The sequence below is a fragment of the Miniopterus schreibersii genome, assembly GCF_964146895.1.
Source record: "Miniopterus schreibersii genome assembly, chromosome: 3".
NCBI classification, from domain to species: Eukaryota; Metazoa; Chordata; class Mammalia; order Chiroptera; family Miniopteridae; genus Miniopterus; species Miniopterus schreibersii.
In genome coordinates, this window is record NC_138103.1 from 80,531,150 (window position 1) to 80,551,810 (window position 20,661).

A 20,661-nucleotide genomic window follows, 5' to 3' on the forward strand; every position below is an offset into this window, starting at 1 on the left:
ATCATTAATAACTCTTTACTTAAATGTTCCAAGGATCCCAAACACCACTTAAAAATTAAAAGTGCAAAGCACTCCGTTCAATAAAACCCTCATGAGTATCACAATTCACAATACAGCTTTTACTCTGACAAAGTTTATTTTACCCTTTATTACAAAGGCACAGAAACATCTGAGACCTCAGATATTTACCCCACTGCATATTAATGTCGCACTGCTATTGTGCAACTTAATAGAATTATTAAAGCTCGTAGAACAGTTTCCAACAACTCATCAGGAGATATAGGCTCTTTCTATAAATAATTAAAAGAAATATTGGACTTTAAGAGCAATACCAGCATAACAAAAGGGACCTGAAAATTTCCTTAAGAGTAGTCAGTTATATTTCTTGATGGAAGTTAAAAGACTTGAACTGTGAAAGTTACTACCTGCAACAGGTACACTGGACCCAGCTTTGCCAAAGAACAAAGTAAAATGAGCAACTTCTAACAAGCTAAAAAAATACTTTTCATAAGCTCCATATGAAAGCAATGCTGAGTTCACAGATGCTTCCATCTTGCCAGCAGTCCCAGGTCTTTAAAAATATGTACTTTGCAGGTCAGAAGTTCTGGATTTGGTTGTAGACAAGAAGGTGGAGGCCCTTGCGGTGCTGCCACCCCAGGGTATCCCTGGGTCCCCTCACCGGGGCAGGGCGGCCCCAGCTGAGTCACTGCCTGTGCTGGTGGTGTCTGGACTGGCAGCCTGTTCTGCTCTCTGGTCGGCACTCACCTCGTCCTCCAGTGGTCCAGAGCTGGGGGCAGTCTCATTTGTTAGAGCAGTCCCCTCTTTCTTCTTTTCTGCCAACACCTCCAGCCCCATCATCCTGAGATAATGCAGCCTTTCATTCTTGGGCACAAAAGTTCGAATTGAGGCCTTTCCCCGCCATCCGCACAGCACAATGGGACACTGCAGGGTATCTGGTTTCCTACAAACAAAGTGGCTTCATGTTAAAAGCCCTCATCATTGCCTCTAAAGAGATACTACTATGCATGGACAATAAGTTGATAAAAAAATGAGAAAAATACACGAAATCCCCAAACTTCCATTTTCTTTTTGTTTTTCATTCTAATAATTCCTGAAGCTGTCTTTTCACTGGTGTACTCCAACTACTAGAAACTAGAGTAAAATATCCTAAGGTTTTACATGAGCCATATAGTACTATGATTCTAACAAACCATTTCTAGGTCTTTGTCTAAATGGTTTTATAAAAATCCACATTCCTGAGACAATGGAGGTCCTTGCTCTTTTTCTTGGTTTTCCCATCAGTTGGAAGCAAGCTGCAACGTCTCCCACTTTAAACCTTCTCTTAAAGCACCCACTCACCCTAGGAAGCCCCATGCACTGCGCTTCACAGCAAACATCTCAAAATGAGCTCATGGCTCTGCCCCAGCCACGCCACGCCACGCCACGCCACGCCACGCCACGCCACCCCGTCACCTAGCCAATGCCAAGCACCTTCCTGACTCTTCACCTGGGACACCATCTCTTCTTCCAGCTGAGTACCCAGAGCCCTTTTGCCCTTGACTTCCGCAATATTCTCTCCTGCTTCATCTCCCACCACACCTGCGGCTTCCATTCTTACCACTCCTCAAGGGTGGCACATCCTAGGGCAAGGACCTGCAGACCCTTCTCTTCTTCACCTACACTGGCTTCCTCAGTTATCCCATCAAGCCCCATGGCTTTAAGGCTTTAAACAGGATCTACCCACTCATGAATCCCAAAGGCCTGTATCTAGAACTTCCTTTCCCCTCAATTCCCAAAACTTCTATCCAGCTGTCTACCCAGGTTGATTTGATGCCTATCCCAGCATTTTAAATTCCAATGCTTCCCTTGTTTCCATTTTTAGGAGATGACAACTGCTCAACTCGCCCAGAAGCGATCACTATTACTGAGTGCTCCTGTCGATTCCCTGCCCACAATCCATTTAACTTGCTCTACTCCCACACATGCCAAAGGTACTCATGTGCATCCTTCTGCCTTGTCCAACCCTTGGTCACCAGCACCTGCCTCCCTGCCGTCCTCCCTCCTCTTGCCCCACACCCCTTACCTCCCACCCATACTCGCAAGCACACATGCACAGGCTGCTTCTTCACAGCACCCAGAGGCCATGTAAAGCCTGAAGCTGGGCACACCCCTGACTGTGCAGGGCACTTGGCCTGCCCTCCTCCAAGCCCCACAGACTGCACTGCAGCTCCTTCCTGCCTCAGGGTCTGTGCTTCTCAGCTTCCTTCTCACCATTCAGACTGTAAAATGCCACCTTCCCAGAGAACCTGCCATGGCTCCACCTAAGCTCTCCTCCAAATCCCTCTCTAGCCCATACTGTTTTATTTCCTCCTTTCAGAAACCGTGTTTGATTTCACAAAGTGGAAGCTGTCATACGCAAGACCAAACTCCAGGAGCAAATGCTGATTCTGTCACTCACTAGCTGAGGCACTCTGGGCAGCCACCTGAGCTGTCTCCTTTCTGGAAAGTGCTGACAATCTGGGACCTACTTCTCCAACCATGGCTGCCAGGCGCTGATGGTTACATGAAAGCAGGACTGTTCACGAGGTGGCAGTCAGTGTAAACCACAGGGGACCCCCATGCCCTGTCCTAGAACAGCACTGCCTGATGCTTAATAGGTAATCCAAGCACTTAACCAAGGGAACAGAAGGCAGAACTCAACCTCTCTTACATGTTCGATCATTACATTTATTCTGTTATAGACAAAATTTAGGACTAGATTTCTAAAGCAGAGAATACATACTATGCATTTTATTCTCTAAATAAAAATGTTTGGCCTGAGCTGAATGTTATGTTAAAAAAGTATCTTCATGATCATATACCAGAACAGAATTTTGGTTCTAAATTTTCCCAATACTGTTTTCAGGAAACATTCGCTGGTTCTAAGAGCACCCAGTGTCCCCCAACAAGAACACCAATGCCTGATGGCAGGAGCATCTTCACTTACGTAGGGTCCGGCTCGTACTTCAAGACGACGCTCCCCTTGGCTGGAAGAGAAACAATCATTGGTCAAGCTTTCCAGTCAGTGGACACCTCTGTTTATGTGCCCAGAATTATGGAAAAAGAACAACAAATAACCTGTAGCCTTGGTCTCAAGGATCTCAATGGAAGAAGGACTTTTCTTCTAAAAACAAGAAACCATCAGCCAACCAAGCATCAAGTAGGGCCTTCAGGACAACGTTAAGAGGACTGAGCCAGACGACCAGGGATTAGGTGATGCAACTCAGCAGGTCTCAGACACAGGGAGGTGGGAACTAACTACTGGTTAATCCTCAAAGTTCAAGGTTAAATAACTGCTCCAACTCCCAGAAACAAGCATGAAATAACACATAAGATGTCAAAAATTATACTGTAATCATCTATATGTAGAATTTTAAAAAAAAAGGACTAACAGTTCCTTTATCCTTTAAAATAATCTCTACTCTAAACTGAGGAGACAGACGGACACAGCATGTGCTGTGTTTAGGCCTCCAGCTTTAAACGTAGGCATACGATTATATAATGCAATAACCGACTTGTTCAGTTTTCATCAAATGAAGCCAGAAATATTGGAACAATAACGTAAAAATTAGTAAGACTGAAGGTGAAGAGATTAATACAAAAAAACCCCCAAAACCCAAAAAAGACTATTCATAGACAGACAACAGTATGGTGATTACCAGAGGGAAAGGGAGTGGGGTAGAAGAGGGTAAAGCGGGGGATAGATGGTGATGGAAGGAGACTCGACTTGGGGCGATGAACACACGATGCAATATACAGATGACATATTAGCAAATTGTACACCTGAAACTTATGTAATTTTAATAACCAACATTACCCCAATAAATTCAATAAAAAAATTAACAAGAGTGAAAAGAAGAAAAAAGAGAATTCTTGGTGGAGTTATTTTTATTCTTAGGTGAAAACATCACTAGAGTGATTTGAAGTGGAGGTTTATAAAATATAAAATCAGTGTGACCAAAGATCTGTTTTGGTGAGAATCTATTCTGGCTAGCTGGCAGGACTGCAAAATTTTGCTTTAACAGGATTTACCAAGCCAACCAGACAGCCTGTGCTAGTTGATGTCCTGTACCTCCTGACACAGACAAACCCAAGCCCCACACTTTGCTTCCACACGGGTCCCTTTCCTGGCTGGCTGCTCGGTGGCGAGGAGGTGAAATGGAACTCTGGCTGGTGGGCTGACCAGACCCTAACACCTGCAGACCAGTGGCAGGTGGGAGATACAGGGTCTCCACCATGGTCTGGAGAAGTAGGGCAACCCCAGGGGTGCCTTTGATCCTCAATATACTGAGACATCAATTATGTTTCCACAAAGCCTTCTGGAAAATGAAGTCAGTAAAAGAAAGCCACAATGTACTGAATATAAGATTGAGAAAGATCCAACAAGAGGGACCACCACAGCTGTACTGTCTTTATAAGGACCAGTGACGCCTCTATGCAAGTCAAACAATGCTTACCCAGGTCCTTGGCTTGGCTGTACGTCTCACTGCTAAGTTTTCTAAGAAATGGGTTTTCCTGGGTTAATAGAATTTTAACATCTTCCAATGACACAGTGATAATTCTTGAATTAATAAATGGATATAATGTATAGATCCCCTGTGGAAACAGAGAAAGGTCACCATTATGAATGGAAACAAGCACTCCATACCCAATATAAAGGGAGCACCTGCTGCCCTCAGGGCCTTTCCAAGGACCATATCCAGCCCTCACCTCACTACATCCCCTGGGCAGGTGCAGTGCCTCCCAGCCCAGAACCTGTAAGCAAACAGTCCCCAGAGCAGGAAACCGAGCCACGGACAGCTCAACAACAGCGAGAGTCAAATGAGTGGTAGGTGTCAGGCCAGGTCTGAGCTGTCCAGAGCTGTCAGTCTGGCTCAGAAGCTCCTATTTGCACCCAACTGCTTCCCATTTATTCATGGCTACTGCTACCCAAGTCTGTTCCCCACATTACCTCCTGTGCTAACCGGAAAGCACAATCAAACTCTTCTCCGCTGTTATTTCGACACCAGACTTTTATCCCAGTGTTAATAACCTGTAAGTTAAAAAATATGATGAAACAACACAAATAAAAGTCAGGGTAATCAATTAAAATAAATCCTTTCTACCTTGAAGAGGCAGAGCAGTAAGTACCTGGTGGAAAGAAGAAAAAGAGAAATGGAAAACCTTTGAAAATTCATCTGACTAAAAGAGGGGTTAAGAGGGGTTTTCAAGGCCCGGCTGATCCTCTTCTCAAATGGCTTTGGTTTATGTGGGTTATACTGACTAATAACCATAAGAGACATTAAAACCAGGAAATTCTGAAAATACAAGGATATGTCAGCACATTCCATGGCCATCAGGCGCAAGGATGCTGTCGCCCCAGAAACCCCTGTGGACACCCAAGATAGGAGATAATGTCCTAGTACTGTGACAAAACTACTTTGACCTTATGGACCTCCAAACAACATTTGAGAGATACAATGCCTTAAATACATAGACAAAGGGAAACACAAATTAGGAAAACATTAAAGCAAACAAAAACAGGGCCCTAAAAGTAGAAAAATTCTACAGAAAATGAGAACGACAACACCAAACCACAGCAGCAGCAGCCACTCTCCAAACCCAGGGCACCTTCCTCCCATGATACAAACTGAGAGGGACAGTGGGACAGCAGGGCACCCAGCTTGGGCCTGCTAAGGGCCCTGACAGCACATGACAGGCTCAGGTACCTCAGCGCATACTGGACACAGGAGACCCAGCACCAGGATCTGCTCCTCCCAAGGACACCTGAGCAGATGTCCTCAATTATGCATCAGTCCCCATCTGAGACCTGTACCTTCATCCTCTCGCTGTTGTTAAGCAGCACGTTTCTCAGCTCCTTGGAAACCATGTACAGTTGCCTTTTCTTCCCTTCTGTAGTTCGAGTTAACAAATTCATCCTTGGGAATGAAGGATCCAAAGCATAAAATTTCCTACGAATGAGACAGGGCTGTTTATGAGAGTGTAATTCAAAACTTAATAGACTGTCTTTAAGCACCTATTCTCCCTGACAAGACAACGTAAGTGACCACTCTGGTAAATACACAAAAAGTTAATGAGTAAAGAAGAGAGAATCTGAGACTTATCCTAAGCATCTTTCTTCTCTGTTCTGCCTAGAGATTCCCAATTAAGGCCCCACCCAGACCCACCATTCCTCATTTCCTAAATCGGAACTGAGTAAGGCAGCCCTGGCCACTGACTTAATAACTCAACTGAGTCATTTACATTTGGGATCTGAGTCCAGAGTTTTTCCATCTCTCCACTGTCTTTACCTTTGGGCAGCCTTACTCTGATTACTGCTCACTTTAAATTGAAGGGTTCAGTAAACACACTCTTAAGTTTCATCCAGTTCTAACATGCAATTAAAGAGCAAAAATACAGCTTACAGAGCTAAATAAAAAAAACTATAGTTAAATGTTACCAGTTATGCATCTGTAACCCTATACTAAATTTCTTTAAAGAATTAAAAAAGGTTGAATTCATCCTTACTGGATAGGTGGGAATAATGGGTCGTCTTCAGGAATAAACACAAATGGATCTTCTTTAAATCCAAACAGCTTCATTTTCTTCGATGGTGGTGGACTAAGAAGTGGGGTGAAATCGTCAGCCTGGAACCTGAGGAACACCGCTAACCACCAACAGCACACTCTCCCCTACCCACTCAAACCTCGCCCCCAGCTCTGTGCATCACGGGGCCTCATACACACAGCCTCTCTGGGCCTTAAACCTCTCCCTCCAGACAACCGACACCAGCACTCATACCACAAGTTCATTAACACGGAGCTGAGTACTTGGCCAGCCAAAAGTGTTCCCACACTCCCTGCTGGAAAACCGCTACAGGAAAGGCTCTGGGATGTCAATCTACACAGCTGGGAAGACACTACAGTGTTAGGCTCAAGACAGCCAAGTTTCTTACCCACACACTCCATCTTTCTTATTTCCATTGTTCTCTAAATCCTCAGTCCTTTCTATTATTTCTGTATCGCCAATTCCAGTGACCAGTTTCCTTTCCAGCTCGGAGGGACCCCCAGCTTTCTCTTCCACAGGACCTGCAGGGCTGGACTGCACAGGGTCTCTTGGCTTCACAGACTCCCCATGCAGCTGTCAGAGGGAATAATAAGTCCGTTTACAAGCAAATCTACTTTGCACTGCTACAAAAAAAAAAAAGCACTTAGCTCACAAAATCAATCTTAACTATTTTCCTATAACATTTTATAGGAAATATAACACCTTACTATTATAAACAGAACTCATGGACATTGTTTCTTTAAGGTTAAAATAAATTCTACTGTAACCTCATAAAAAGCATAGACAGTTGGAGGACAATGCCAGCTTGTCTTCATTTAAAATGCTACTGGCACCTGGCCAGTGTGGCTCAGTTGGTTGAGTGTCGTCCCATGCACCAAGGAGTTGCCAGTTCAATTTCTGGTCAGGGCACATGACCAGGTTGCAGGCTTGATCCCCAGTAAGGGGTGTGCAGGAGGCAGCCAATCGATGTTTCTATCTCTCTCTCCCTTCCTCTCTCTATAAAGTCAATAAAAACATATTTAAAAAATAAAAAAATAAAGTAAAAATAAACTGCTACTGGCATCCACTCTGTGTAAGGCACACTGAGACACACAAATGAGTCAACACCATCCCTAAATTGTAGGTAGAGCCAAAAAGACAAATACATGAATAACTACAACCTAGGAAAGGACAGTGATATTGTTGTAGGAACCCAGAAAAACTTCTGTGAAAATCAGAAGAATGTAATTCCAGGGACCAAGGAAATACATGTGGAATACTTAACTTCTGATCTGTAGCAATGGTATAGATGTGGTTTTGATAATGAGCAAAATGTTGTACCTATACCAAAATTTTATATGCCTTTAATATAAAATCTTGTATGAAAAATTATTTAAAACTACATGTCCTTTCTAATAAGTCCCAAGATAGGTAAAAGTAGTAATTCCTAGTCCCTATGAAGTGAGTTTACAAATTAGACACCTGAGCACAGAAAAGTTAATGTTCCCCAGTTCACAAAGCTGCAAAGTAGATGAGCCAGTGAGATTCTAAAACTATTAACATTATACAACAATGCCTCCCAGAGAATGTAGTTTATTTAAAGGTAGAAAAAAATCCAAAACACAAAACCACCACCTGAAACCTCTTGACAAGACCAGCAATGGCACACATCCTTTCTATCTCCATCTCTGCTTCCTAAAATGCTGCCCTCTTTTGCAGAGCCCATTTCAAATGCCCCTTTCTCCAGGAAGCTTTCTCTGTTCCACACCAATGACCTAATTTTGCCTTCCTCAAAGTACCAGCAGCACTGTACTGTACACACAGCATCCATGTGGTTTTCACTGACTCAAACTCTAGATTAGTGCCTACATGTCTTCACTTCAACTAGATTCTGGCGTCCTAAAGACAAAGAATCTAAGAACGGCCCCAGAAGCATGGGCAACCAAAATATATTTACCCAATGAAATACATGAGAAACTGACATAGTAACAGAAAAGTGGAGAAGTAATATTTAAATAACACTAAGCTGTTCTAAAAAGCATAGACACATCAGGGGCGGCAGACATAAGAAAAAGTTCAACCCCATTTACACAGGTGTTTATGCGACAAAATGTCAACACAGCCTCAAATGCACGTGAATCTGAAGTACTTATGTGTAACATTCTCAACCTGTGCTGTGCAGTACAATAGCCACCAGCCTTGTGTTTCTGACCCCTGCAAAAGTGCCTAGTGAAAAAGTGTATCTTAGAACATAAGTCATACTACTTTTAAAAACTTAGTATGGCCCAGCCGGGCGTGGCTCAGCGGTTGAGCGTCGACCTGGGATCCAGGCGATTGGGGTTCGATTCCCGGTCAGGGCACATGCCCAAGTTGCGGGCTCGATCAATGACTCTCTCATCATTGATGTTTCTATCTCTCTCTCTCCCTCTCCTTTCCTCTCTCTGAAATCAATAAAGATATATTTAAAAACAAAACAAAAAACAAACAAAAAAAACTTAGTATGAAGTCATATAAAATACCTCATTAATAACTTATTTTGATTACATGAAAATAATATTTTAAATATACTGAGGTAAACAAAAAATTATTGATTTCACTTTTGTTCTTGTTTATTTTTTAAACATGGCTGCAAGAAAACCAAAATTACACGTGGCTGGGCTCCATTTCTGTTAGCAGTGCTGAGTAGCCACAGCTTTACTCCTACCCAGGGAGTTAGGGATCAGTGAGAGTCAAGAATACCACAGACTCGCTCTCGAAGGGAATGCTCTCTAGCCCAACACCAACACCACGATGACTGCCCAAAAGTACCAGCTGCAATCCTGGGCCAGTTTAATGCTGTACATTCATATGTTAAACTGGATTAGCCATATCCCAGAAAACTGTTTCTCCAAAGTCTAAGCATTATTTGTCCTAATTTTTAAGCATGGATCTGAAAGAAATACAGACTTTCAGACTGTGACTCCAAGCCATGTTCTATGATTATGGAAGGCTGACACACAAACTAACAAAATAATGCCAAGTTGATGAGGAGGACAGCACATGTTAAAGCACAACTTTGTGTCAGGTTTCAAAAGGCAGCCCTCTTTCCCAGCTACTCTGCTTTACGGCAGCTCTAACAACAACCTAGGAGGCAGTTTAGATTCATTACGACAGGTAAGGGCCTATTCATTCCTTTTCAGCTAGGCCTGGATGAACTCTGTAATTACCCTTCACGGTCAAGGTGGAGACAGGCTTCATATTAGCAGAGATAGATCAACCTGAAATAAGCTAATATGAAACAACCCACAGGGAATTTAAGAGCTCAGAGCCAGTTTGGGGGTAGGGCTCTGATTTTGAGCCACAGAGAAGTCTTGACGTCTTTTCAATTTTTATTAAAGAATTAGATTTAAGCCCTGGCCAGTGTGGCTCAATGGGTTGGGTGTCGTCTCATGCACAGAAAGGTTGCTGGTTCAGTTTTTGATCAGGGCACATGCATAGGTGGGTGTTTCTCTCACATCGATGTTTCTCTCTCTCCCCCTTCCTTTCTAAAAAGTAATCAAAAATCTTAAAAAAAAAAATTAGATTTATGATGTCAAAGAAGTGCATTCCCCAAAGTTTGTCTTTTCCACTTACCTATCCTTATAAGAAACTGATTTTTGCTTGGAAAACTCAAAATTTAAAAGAATCCCTACACACACCATTAGGTCAGCCACCCTCCGCCCCCTCAAAAAACATTACCACTGACCTCTGTCAGCTTCTGCCTTTAATGCACAAAGAGATCACAAGGTATGCTGTGGTATTTTGGAAGATGTTTGTTTACCTTTGGTGGACGTTTATTCCATGGCATTGAAGACTTTTTCACTAATACTGCCACAAAGAACCCTCCAGTATTTTGATGATGTGGTAATATTCTAAGACTTAAAAAAACACAATTCTCACTTTTTAACTGATCCAAAATACATTCTTTTAATATTAAATATTAAGACAAATACTACAAAAATGCCCTGTGACAAAGAAGTCATATCTTGTTAATATTCACACAGTCCTCACTCAAGGAATGGCCAATGTGTAATGTGTAGAAAGTTGATGCAGTATCCAGTGTATCACCATGAGGTTCTAACCAACTTTGTTACTCACGAAGGCTCAATGCCAGCAGCTAACGGTATGGAGAAGTTCTCACATGTTGAAAAGTTTGCATATCTGAGGTCAGCCATGGGCACAGCCCAGGCCTCCCAGGAATGCCCAAGGGCCCAACTGCCCCACCGTCCTCAAACTCTGAGAGCGCCACAAACTCACCACCGCTCTAGATGCATTGTCTGTAACTTCTCGGGGTCCTTTGGTGGGAACATGGTTGGCCGAATCTGGGTATGTCTGCTGTGAGGAACCTCTTCCCACTCTGCAAACCATTGTCCATCTTTCGTCATCACCTGTAAAACAAGAGGGAACGATTCTAAATCTCTAGTACTACCTAATAGAAAAATCACGAGGGGCCAGTATACGTGCTCTCAAACATGACAAACGGCGATTCTCATTTCTCTCCAAAGCTAGGAAGACTGTTTGCAAAGATAAACATGAGATTTATTTTAAAAAGCATTTTCCATGTGGGATTTAAGAAAGAAAAAAAACAAGCCTCAGATTGCTTCTAGTTTAAAACCGAAAAATGAATTATTTTATATTACAAATGAAGATTGGGTCCCAGCCAATTAAAAAAATAAAGCAAAGCTGTACTTATAGAGATGAGAATAAAGAAAACTGATGTCTAATTGGGAGAATGAAAGCAGGAAAACTTTTCCACTACCAGAGAAAAATATCTGTATGATCATACTATTTATTATGTATAATTCTGAAATTGATTCTAAACTGCCCAAACATAGTATTATTCAAGTTACCCAAATGTGGGTGCTTTAAAACTTTCATGACTACGACAAGCCGGGTAAGTTGTACCTGCTCTTTTGAGCCAGAGTCCTCACAGAAAGATTACCTTCCACTGTGTGAGTCCAGGCATCCACTTCAGTCCTGGCAATTCAGAAGACACATCAGCAAGCTCCAAAGCACCTATATATCAAAAAATTAAATCAAATAAAAGATGTTTTTCCCACAGTATGTCCAGTGAAAGAAATGAGATGCAGAAGATCACATACTGCATGATTCTATATATAGGAAATGTCTGGGGAGGACAAAACCATTCAGGCCAAAAGCACATTCATGGTTCCTGGGTGGGGGTGGGAACAGGGAGTGATTGGCAAATGGCAGGAGGGCTCTGCTTGGAGTGATGGAAACAGTATAACACTGGGCTGTGGTAAGGGCTAGGCAATAATTTAGTAAATTTACTAAAGGTCATTGAATCGCACAGTTAAAATGAGTGAATGTTATGGTGTCAACTGGAGCTCAGTAAAGCTCTTGAACTAGAGAAAAGTTAGAGTCCAGGGCATCTGATTCCATGGCCAAAATCACCTTAAAGGCATCAACAGGCTAGAACTCAGCTAGGGGTCCACTCCTAGTTTTTACACACACGCCAGTCAGATGGTTTGGATCTTGATCTTGCCTTTATGGCTAACATCCCAGAAACAAAAGGCAACATTTTAAAGTGAACTGTGGAAATTTTTAAACTTGGTTTTAGGCCCGTTAGTTTTCTAAAACTGCCCATCAGGACAACAATCTAGTTTTAAAAATACCGTGTCTACAGTAGCAATATAACCAGAAGCAGTGAGATGGGGCAGGGAAACCTTTCACATGAACTGCCACCCACAGATCTCAATACAGACTTGAGAGCCTCACAGAAGAAGAAACGCCAACAAAGCCCCATGGAAGCCATGAAAACTCACCGACAATTACAAAAACAAAGCATGAGAATCCCCAAGGGGTGTCTAGCAGTGAGACAACTTTGACAAAAACGTTGTACTGACTTCCACTAGTATATCTGAACAATCTTACTTTTGAAAGTCAACACTAAACAATAGTGGAGATTTTCAGAAACTGTTTTTTCAATCAAACACTGTCCACTGCTCAGCGTGCCTTCCTGCCAGCATTTGGGGCAGAAGCTGCCAACGCTGGCCGTGTTTGGAGACTGTTCATCAGCCGCCCTTCCTCCAGCTAAGCCTCTGGTACTTTCAGGTGGGGATCACATCCTGTCCAGTCACAATCCCCAGCAACTGTCAAGTACAAAGCTCAGCAAAGATCTATGCTCCCATGACGCCCTGTTTATACAGGATACCTGAGACTGAGGACTAAGGTGAAAAGTCTACAATGAGGTCTGAAACCACCACATGCATTAATGGTGGCAGTGAGAGAAAATCTATACTGGAAACCCACCTACCCAGTAGGAAAATAATCACCAAGCAGGATGCCCAGTTAATTTTATAAAACTGCATTGCCCAAAGTCCTTCTCTCCACATGCCTTCTGAGATAAAGTACCACCAAAACTGTAGAGATTATGACCATACAAAAGACATCATTCAGATATCACATCTTTCTGTAGACCAACGTAAGTACAGCAAAAACAAAATAAAACACATTAAATTCAGGCCTAAGGACAACCATGAGGGCTGACTACACAGCACAGATCAGCCAGCCACCAAAAACGTAACAGGAAGCCCAGACGATTGTGGATAGATACCACCTCAGGAAATATACACTAGTCTTAACTTCACAAAAATGCTTGTGCTAAATTTGGTAGCATTCTATTCTGGAAACTTGAAATTTCTCATTATTTGCTTTAAGGAGAATATGATGGGAAAGGTTATCATTTCATTGAAAACATAAAAGGAGAAATAATATTTTACAACAAAATTATACGGAAATTGCTGTTTCAGAACATTTCATAAAACAGTGCTATAAGACCTCGCACCCATTACAATAGACACTACCAAGAACATAGAAAATAACAAGTGCTGGTGAGGATATGGACAACTGGAACCCTTGTTGTACTGCTGGTAGAATTGTAAAATGGTGCAGCCACTATGGAAAACAGTATGGTGGGTCCTGAAACAGAATTATCACATCACCAACCAATTCCACTTCTGAGTATACACCCCAAAAAACTGAAAAAGGACCTCAAAGTTATTGTACACCACGGTCACAGCAGCACTATGCTGAAGAAGTAATCCAAGTGTCCATGGATGGCTGACTGGAGAAACACAATGTGGTATACATACAATGACTATCATTCAGCCTGAAAAAGGAAGGAAATTGACACATGCTACAACACAGAAAAACCCTGAGGACATGCTAAGTAGGCAAGTCGCAAAAAGACAGACAATGTATGATTCCACTCATATGATACCTACACCGGTCAAATTCACAAAGACAAAGACTACAATGTTGGGGAGGAGACACTGAGGAGTTGTTTGATGGGTTCAGAATTTCAGTTTTGCAAGAACTCAGGAGATTGGCTACACAACGTGAATATATTTAACACTACTGAACTGTTTAAATATAGTTAAAATGGCAAATATTAAGTTACGTGTTTTTTATCACAATTACATTGACAGGACCTGACATAATCGTTCACACGTAGATAAACAAAATGGGTAGAGCTCGTAATTCATGAAAAATGACAGATTCATTACATATGCTTGTTTTCTATTAGAAGTATCTCTTTTAGGGTTTAAAGGCTAATAATATAAGCAAAGGCCCAGGAAAAGGTCTACAAGAGTATACACTATAGCAGTAATTTTCAACCTTTTTCATCTCATGGCACACATAAACTAAAATTCTGTGGTACACCAAAAAGTGTATTTTTTGCCAATCTGACAAAAAAAGTGTTATAATTTTGATTCATTCATACTGGATGTCTGTTGTTATCTTGGCTGTTGTCATTGTTTTGTTTTGTTTTGACAATCTAAGGGAAAAGAGGTCAGTGCTACTGACTAAATAGTCAGGCATTGCATGTTTTAAAAATTCCTGCAGTACACCAGTTGAAAATCCCTGTACTACAGCAATAGTTTTGAAAAGTACATACTTTTACCAATAGACTCCTCCAGCGAGTGTGTTTACCTTCACTCTTTTCCAGCAAAGATGCTATAACTGCTTCATCTTCAATGGGGTTCAGTGAACATGTAGAATACACCATCCTACCACCTTCCACTAGCTGTTCAGCGCCCCGAGTAGCAATCCGCAGCTGTAAGCTAAGGGTTGGATATACTAAGTTACTCTGAGACCGGACACAGCCAGGCAGCACATTCTTTATAGGCACCCATTATGTCACACATTTATTACAAGTTTTTATGACAGACTTAAAATAAAATACAAAATGTTCTAAGTAAAATAATTCCTGTAAAACAAACAAAAACACATTAAGGTTCTAAGTGAAGTTAGAATAAACCTACAAAAGATGTTTCATGTAAATAAAAAAGCACCTACTTATATAAACACTGGCTTAACTGTTCTGTGTACCTTTCTCAGCATGTCAACAAGCAAAGCATAAAGTGATTAATGACTGCATTCAACATACCAGGGGAATTTCACTATTAAAAAGCCTCCATACTTGTACAAATACTTGATTTTTCTATGAACTTGTACCCCTTAGTGCATTCCAGTCCTAATGCCTGTTTCACAAAAATAGTGGTATTTAACAGAGAAACAAAATCTCAAGCTGAAGTTATTAGTGGTGAATATTCATTAACACACTCAGTCTACATTTAAGAATGTATAATTTTAGCCCTAGCCGGTTTGCATAAGTGGTTAGAGCATCAGCCCGAGAACTGTACCTCGATTGCAGGTTCAATCCCAGGCCCTGGTTGGGGCACATGTGGGAGGCAACCAATCAATGTGTCTCTCTCACATCGATGTTTCTCTCTTTCTCCCCCTTCCACTCTCTCTGAAAAGCAGTGCTAAGAATTTTAAAAAAAAAAAAAGAATACAAAGTTCAACTGATTATAAAATCAAAACTGTTCAAAACAGGTACTTTAAATATCCATAGGCACAGAAAACTATAATACACTAGGTATGACAGAAGTTATTTTGGAGGTATAAGATTCTTTTTCCTTTTAAGAATTCTCCAAAAAAATTTTAAAGACAATCAAAAAATATTTGACATCAAAATGTTAAAATAATTCAACACAAAAGAAAACAGACAGGAAAAAGCTGGTAAGATGGTAAGGTAAATCGTCATTTCATTAAAAAAAAAAAAACAAAGTTTGAAATGTTACAGAAAATTCTTATAAAATGCTTTTTTAATAAATGTGTACAATCTTCAGTTTACTACTACTCTTAAAGACTTTAAAAGCAACTACTTTTGATATATAAGCAAATTCCCATGAAGATGGCCATCATTAACACTCTGATGCTTACTTAGAGTCAGTCAAAGATCTGGGTGCCCAATTAGGTGATTCAACAATAAATCTTGACCATTCCATTTGTCAAACACTGCTGCCAGCTATAAAATTTTACTTACCCATGCAGCTGCAAGCTATTTAAGGTGGTCCACTTTTTCCAAACGTCAATGTTTTTTCTCATAGTGCCATCTCCACTGGAAAGATATTTAAGAACTTAAAACTGTCTACAGGTAGATAAGAGTTTACCAAGTATGTCACATTCAAGCTACATTACAAAACAGGTATTATTATTATTATTATAAATACCAATTAGAAAACAACCTAAATTCTTACAAACTACAATCAACTTTCCATTTCTGTTTTGGGGACACTCTAGTACATTAAACTCTAGTTATACTTCAATCTTCAATTGAATAAGGAAATGAAAGATTTGAAAATGAAACCTCTTTCAACACTTAAAGACATAGTAATTTGCTTCCACTTAAGAAAAATATAACCAAACTAAATTTCAGTCCTAGCACAGAAAGAACCAGGAATACATATAAGATATTTTGATCCTGCTGCTTAGAAATTTGGTCAATCAAGAGTGGTACTTTAGCCCGGCCGGGCGTGGCTCAGCGGTTGAGCGTCAACCTGGGATCCAGGCAATCGGGGTTCGATTCCCGGTCAGGGCACATGCCCGGATCATGGGCTTGATCAATGACTCTCTCATCATTGATGTTTCTATCTCTCTCTCTCCCTCTCCTTTCCTCTCTCTGAAATCAACAAAGATATATTAAAAAAAAAAAAGAGGGTGGTACTTTAATCACAATTATATGAACAATACTTACACTCATAAAGAACTTCCCACAGCAAATTCAATTAAGCCAATTTATTTTCTTTACCAAGACTTTTCTATTTATCAGTTAAACATTTTTGATTCTTCACTTTCATTAAATGGAAACTATTTTCCCAATACAGATTTGATTCATTGATCTTTCTGTCCATGTCTAATTTTATCTACCCAGTTTTTCTACAGTAGTAGTTCCTGCATTTGTTGCTTTCTCTGTCAAGTTTAATTTTCCTTGGTGGTCTAGTCACATATCCTTGAGGCGGTCTGCAGGATGGAAATGTCCTACGAGATATAATGGCTTTCAAATGACATCCCTTAATTATATGACCGTGGCTTAAAAATCTGCCATAATTTCAGGAATTTTTTTCAGCTTTCAACTTAGTGCTCATAGTCACTTAATTCTCACAGTATTGGTACAAGTTAGACTTCTGATCAAAAGAACAAGGGTAGGAAAATACCTGATCCAAAGGAAAATTAGAAAATTGCAACCTAGAAAAAAACACACGCATTTCATGGCCGATTTTAAATTTTACTTTAAAAGGGAATTTTTCCAGGTATTTCAAAACTCATCCATATTCAGTGCTACCAGCTACAATTTTCAAACTGAGTTCTGCTACTAGCAGTAAATCTGCTACTTGTTTTAAAAAGATAAATTTAATACTGATGTATCCTAGTTAAACACTGTTTAGTGATAACAAAGTTTTGTGGCAGTTTTTTGTACTCTAGTCTCAACAAATTCACGTGTTCAAAAGCTATTAAACCCTTGAGATCATTGCCAATGTCACTGCCTCCAAGAACGTTACAGCCATCTTTAGTTTGATTCATTTCTTTTTGGAAAAACTCAGTTATTCAGTTATAACATAAATTCCCTTAAAGGTAAATTCTAATAATCTAAAACTTACATGTAAAATGTGAAGGTATGTAAACCAACACAGGTAAAATGAGTTTATCAAAAGTTTGAACTCCTAATTTCATTACACTAAACACTGTAAGACTCAAAATAAAAACCAGATGTGTTTTTACTCTATGACTGTCTTACATACTTACTGAAGTACGATCACAAAAAATACTTGGATGAGCAAATCACTCCAAGTGACTACATCCTGAAATGCATGAGTTTATTAAGCTTTTTTCCTCTCAGATATTCTTTCTACAAAACCACCCCTTTCTTTATCTGTGCTTCACATGCTCAGTCTTCTGTATTACTAAAACTCTGTGTCTGTCTTCTAATTAAAGTCATTGATGTTGCTCTTCATACCAGCTACCACAAGAATCATACATACAACTATGTGTTCATGTGCAGCTTCACTTTAGTCTATGATTTATTTCCTTAGTGGATTCTGGGCTTTCTGACCTCTTGATAATATAATTACCTGCAAGGGACATCACAGAGGATGCGATCGTAGAAGAGAACCTCTTTCCTTCCGTTCACGTCTATCATGAGTCTTGGTATACTGGATGCATCGTGGTTGACCACCATGATGCAGGGACTGCTCAACCTTTTGGCCTGATGAACAAGCAGATAGCAGCGCTTGTTGTCCACATCATTTGCAATGACAAATCCCTCTGGGAACATAAAATTGCAGTGTTGGGTGACATGCAGCACAAGTAAATCCCTGAAATACATAACCTATAGGCTTGTAGGTGAGAAGCAAGGATCCACCAAACTTGAGTGCTGAGTGTAAGACTGGCTAGGACTATACAAGTGGCCCAAAAAATAAACCTAGGGGCTCAGCACGGATTTCACGGCCACTTAAAACTTCAAGATTCATTTGTCCAGCATTATTCACTTGGTACCAATTATTGTGCCAGAATGTCTTTTCTCTTAGAAGCTAATAAAAAGGAGGATGAAGGGGGAAAGAACAGTGTGGAAACCAAGGGAACACCTGACAAGTGTGTAAGGCACCGCACGCGCTGGGCACCACTTAGACTCCGAACATCAGATTCCTGGGGTGGCGGTCTCACAGTCCTGCGTGTTTAAGCTGTCCCCTGGGGTGTTCTGAGCTGTGCCACAGTCAAGTACCTGGTGGAAAGTTTCTGGGTGCCACCTCCTCTCACTTTGGTTCCTCTCTCATCTCCAGCAAAAAGGCAAATATGTCTAGTGACATTTTATAATCAATACTGCTCTCTCTTAAAGGAAGAATAAAGGTACATAAAAATATTTAAAAACAAATACTCTGAACAGTATTTTCACATCTTTATAAAATCCCTATTAAGGAGCACCAGTGATACAATAGCTGCCACTTTCTGAGCACTCGGTACACTCTTATGTTACCACCCCCGCACCTCCCAGTTCAGGGCTGGTGGCTCATTTCGCATGTGATGGCTAGTAATGTCATATGACTCTCCTCGCAAATGGTGGTGGGATTTGAACCTGGGGAGTCAAAACAGCTCTTAACATAACTCTACACTAAAGGCCCCCTACCTACACCGCGTGTGCCCATTTGTGAACTAATGACGGTGGTGTGCAAATTGTCCAGTTCTACTTTCAGGGAGGCCTCAGGCAACGTTCTAATTTTTTCCTGCCTACAACCCACCAAAGTGGCATTTCAACCTCCAAACCCCTTGTCCAATGCATACCTGGAAAAGGGACATTCATGTCAGCATGCAGCATTTCAATTAATTGTGTGGTCTTTGATCCAGGTGCTGCACACATATCTAAGATCTATTAAAAAGCAAGAAAATGTTCGAGACTTTTAAGAAATCAAACATTTTGCATTTACTTTAAAACAATTTAAGTCATTCTAGTATTCTGATTTCTATTCCAAGACCTAAGCACATTTCTTTATAGAATGAATCCACAACATGATGTATGTAACTGACAGAGGTCTTATAACATAGAATGCCCCCAAATCACAGTGATAAAGATACTCTCTCCACAGGGAACGGGAACAGATAGCACTATAAGCCACTAAAAGCAATACATTTAGGGATGAATGAGCAATGATAGTAAATGCAAGAAGCACTGTAACATACTGCTAAGAACAGAGCTAGCTGGGCTCAAATCTCAGCTCAGCCAAAGACTAGTCCTGGGACCTTGAGCCAGTTACTTCAACTTTTCCTTGTCTCCTTTTCCTCATCTGGAAAAATGGGGACAGTAGTACCATCTACCCCTCAAGGGATGTGTGGATAATAAAATGAATTCATGAAAAGAATGCAGAACAATGCTTGGCATATAACAATCTCTCAATATATGTTTAATATGATTTTTAATCTGACTTAGTCAATCAAGACCACTGAAGGTAATCTGTATAGTAAGTAAACAAATTAAGAAACAAATTTTAAAAAGAAAATAGTTAAATGATTTGTAAAAATTAAAAGGGACAATAATGCAAAACGGAACCTAAAGATAAATATATCACTTTCTACTTTATCCAAAACGGGAAGAAGAAAAAAAATCAATATATTAAGGAAAAAAGGTATCAACAAAACAGAGCAGCACAAACAGAGACAACAGCCTGCCTACAATTTTCTATATAATACACAATACCTTATGGTGAGGGTGAGCATTCAGCAACAGTGGTGGAATCATACTAACAGCTTCCTGACGACTAATATTTCCCTTGGAAAATAAAATTTTAAAAAGTCAGCAATGGCAAGGCAGAAAATTTCAATACTAGAAATTCAAAATTTCAAATGCAACAAAAAAAGACCATATAATCAATCATACACAGAACAAGAATTAGTACTATCACACAAACATTAAACAAGTAGAGAGATTTTCATACTATTGGATAAATGGTCGCTACCTAAAGGCCAAGTAAGGATGACCATTAATACCAAAACTTACCATTACAAAAACACTGAATTTTATAATTTCATAAAACGAGGGGATCTTAAGCTTACACAGTCCCTACTTCCTGCCTTCAGAACATCTGGAAGCTGGATGAGCATGTCTCAAAGACAGACAATGCCACTGAAATATCTTCCACAACAGGAGCAATCGAAGGGAGCACAGAACAAAGTCACCGTTAGCAAGTTTTCCCCTCAGCTAAAATTACAACTTCTGTA

At 40.5% G+C, this 20,661-nt stretch overlaps 1 protein-coding gene across 1 annotated transcript in view; it reads right to left on the reverse strand.

Moving 5' to 3' along the window:
* The window catches only part of NSUN2 (NOP2/Sun RNA methyltransferase 2), a 26,541-nt gene continuing 5,880 nt past the window's right edge, over window positions 1–20,661 (reverse strand). Inside the window, exons 5-19 of the mRNA XM_081131622.1 lie at window positions 20,141–20,212; window positions 19,231–19,315; window positions 18,024–18,216; window positions 15,938–16,012; window positions 14,539–14,669; window positions 11,525–11,598; window positions 10,840–10,970; window positions 10,364–10,460; window positions 6,974–7,158; window positions 6,547–6,639; window positions 5,855–5,990; window positions 4,991–5,071; window positions 4,497–4,635; window positions 2,987–3,026; window positions 1–961 (exon numbers count right to left, since the gene is read on the reverse strand). Coding sequence (XP_080987748.1) covers window positions 676–961; window positions 2,987–3,026; window positions 4,497–4,635; window positions 4,991–5,071; window positions 5,855–5,990; window positions 6,547–6,639; window positions 6,974–7,158; window positions 10,364–10,460; window positions 10,840–10,970; window positions 11,525–11,598; window positions 14,539–14,669; window positions 15,938–16,012; window positions 18,024–18,216; window positions 19,231–19,315; window positions 20,141–20,212 — 1,818 coding nt within the window. The 3' untranslated portion in view covers window positions 1–675. The remainder of the gene's footprint in view (window positions 962–2,986; window positions 3,027–4,496; window positions 4,636–4,990; window positions 5,072–5,854; window positions 5,991–6,546; window positions 6,640–6,973; window positions 7,159–10,363; window positions 10,461–10,839; window positions 10,971–11,524; window positions 11,599–14,538; window positions 14,670–15,937; window positions 16,013–18,023; window positions 18,217–19,230; window positions 19,316–20,140; window positions 20,213–20,661) is intronic.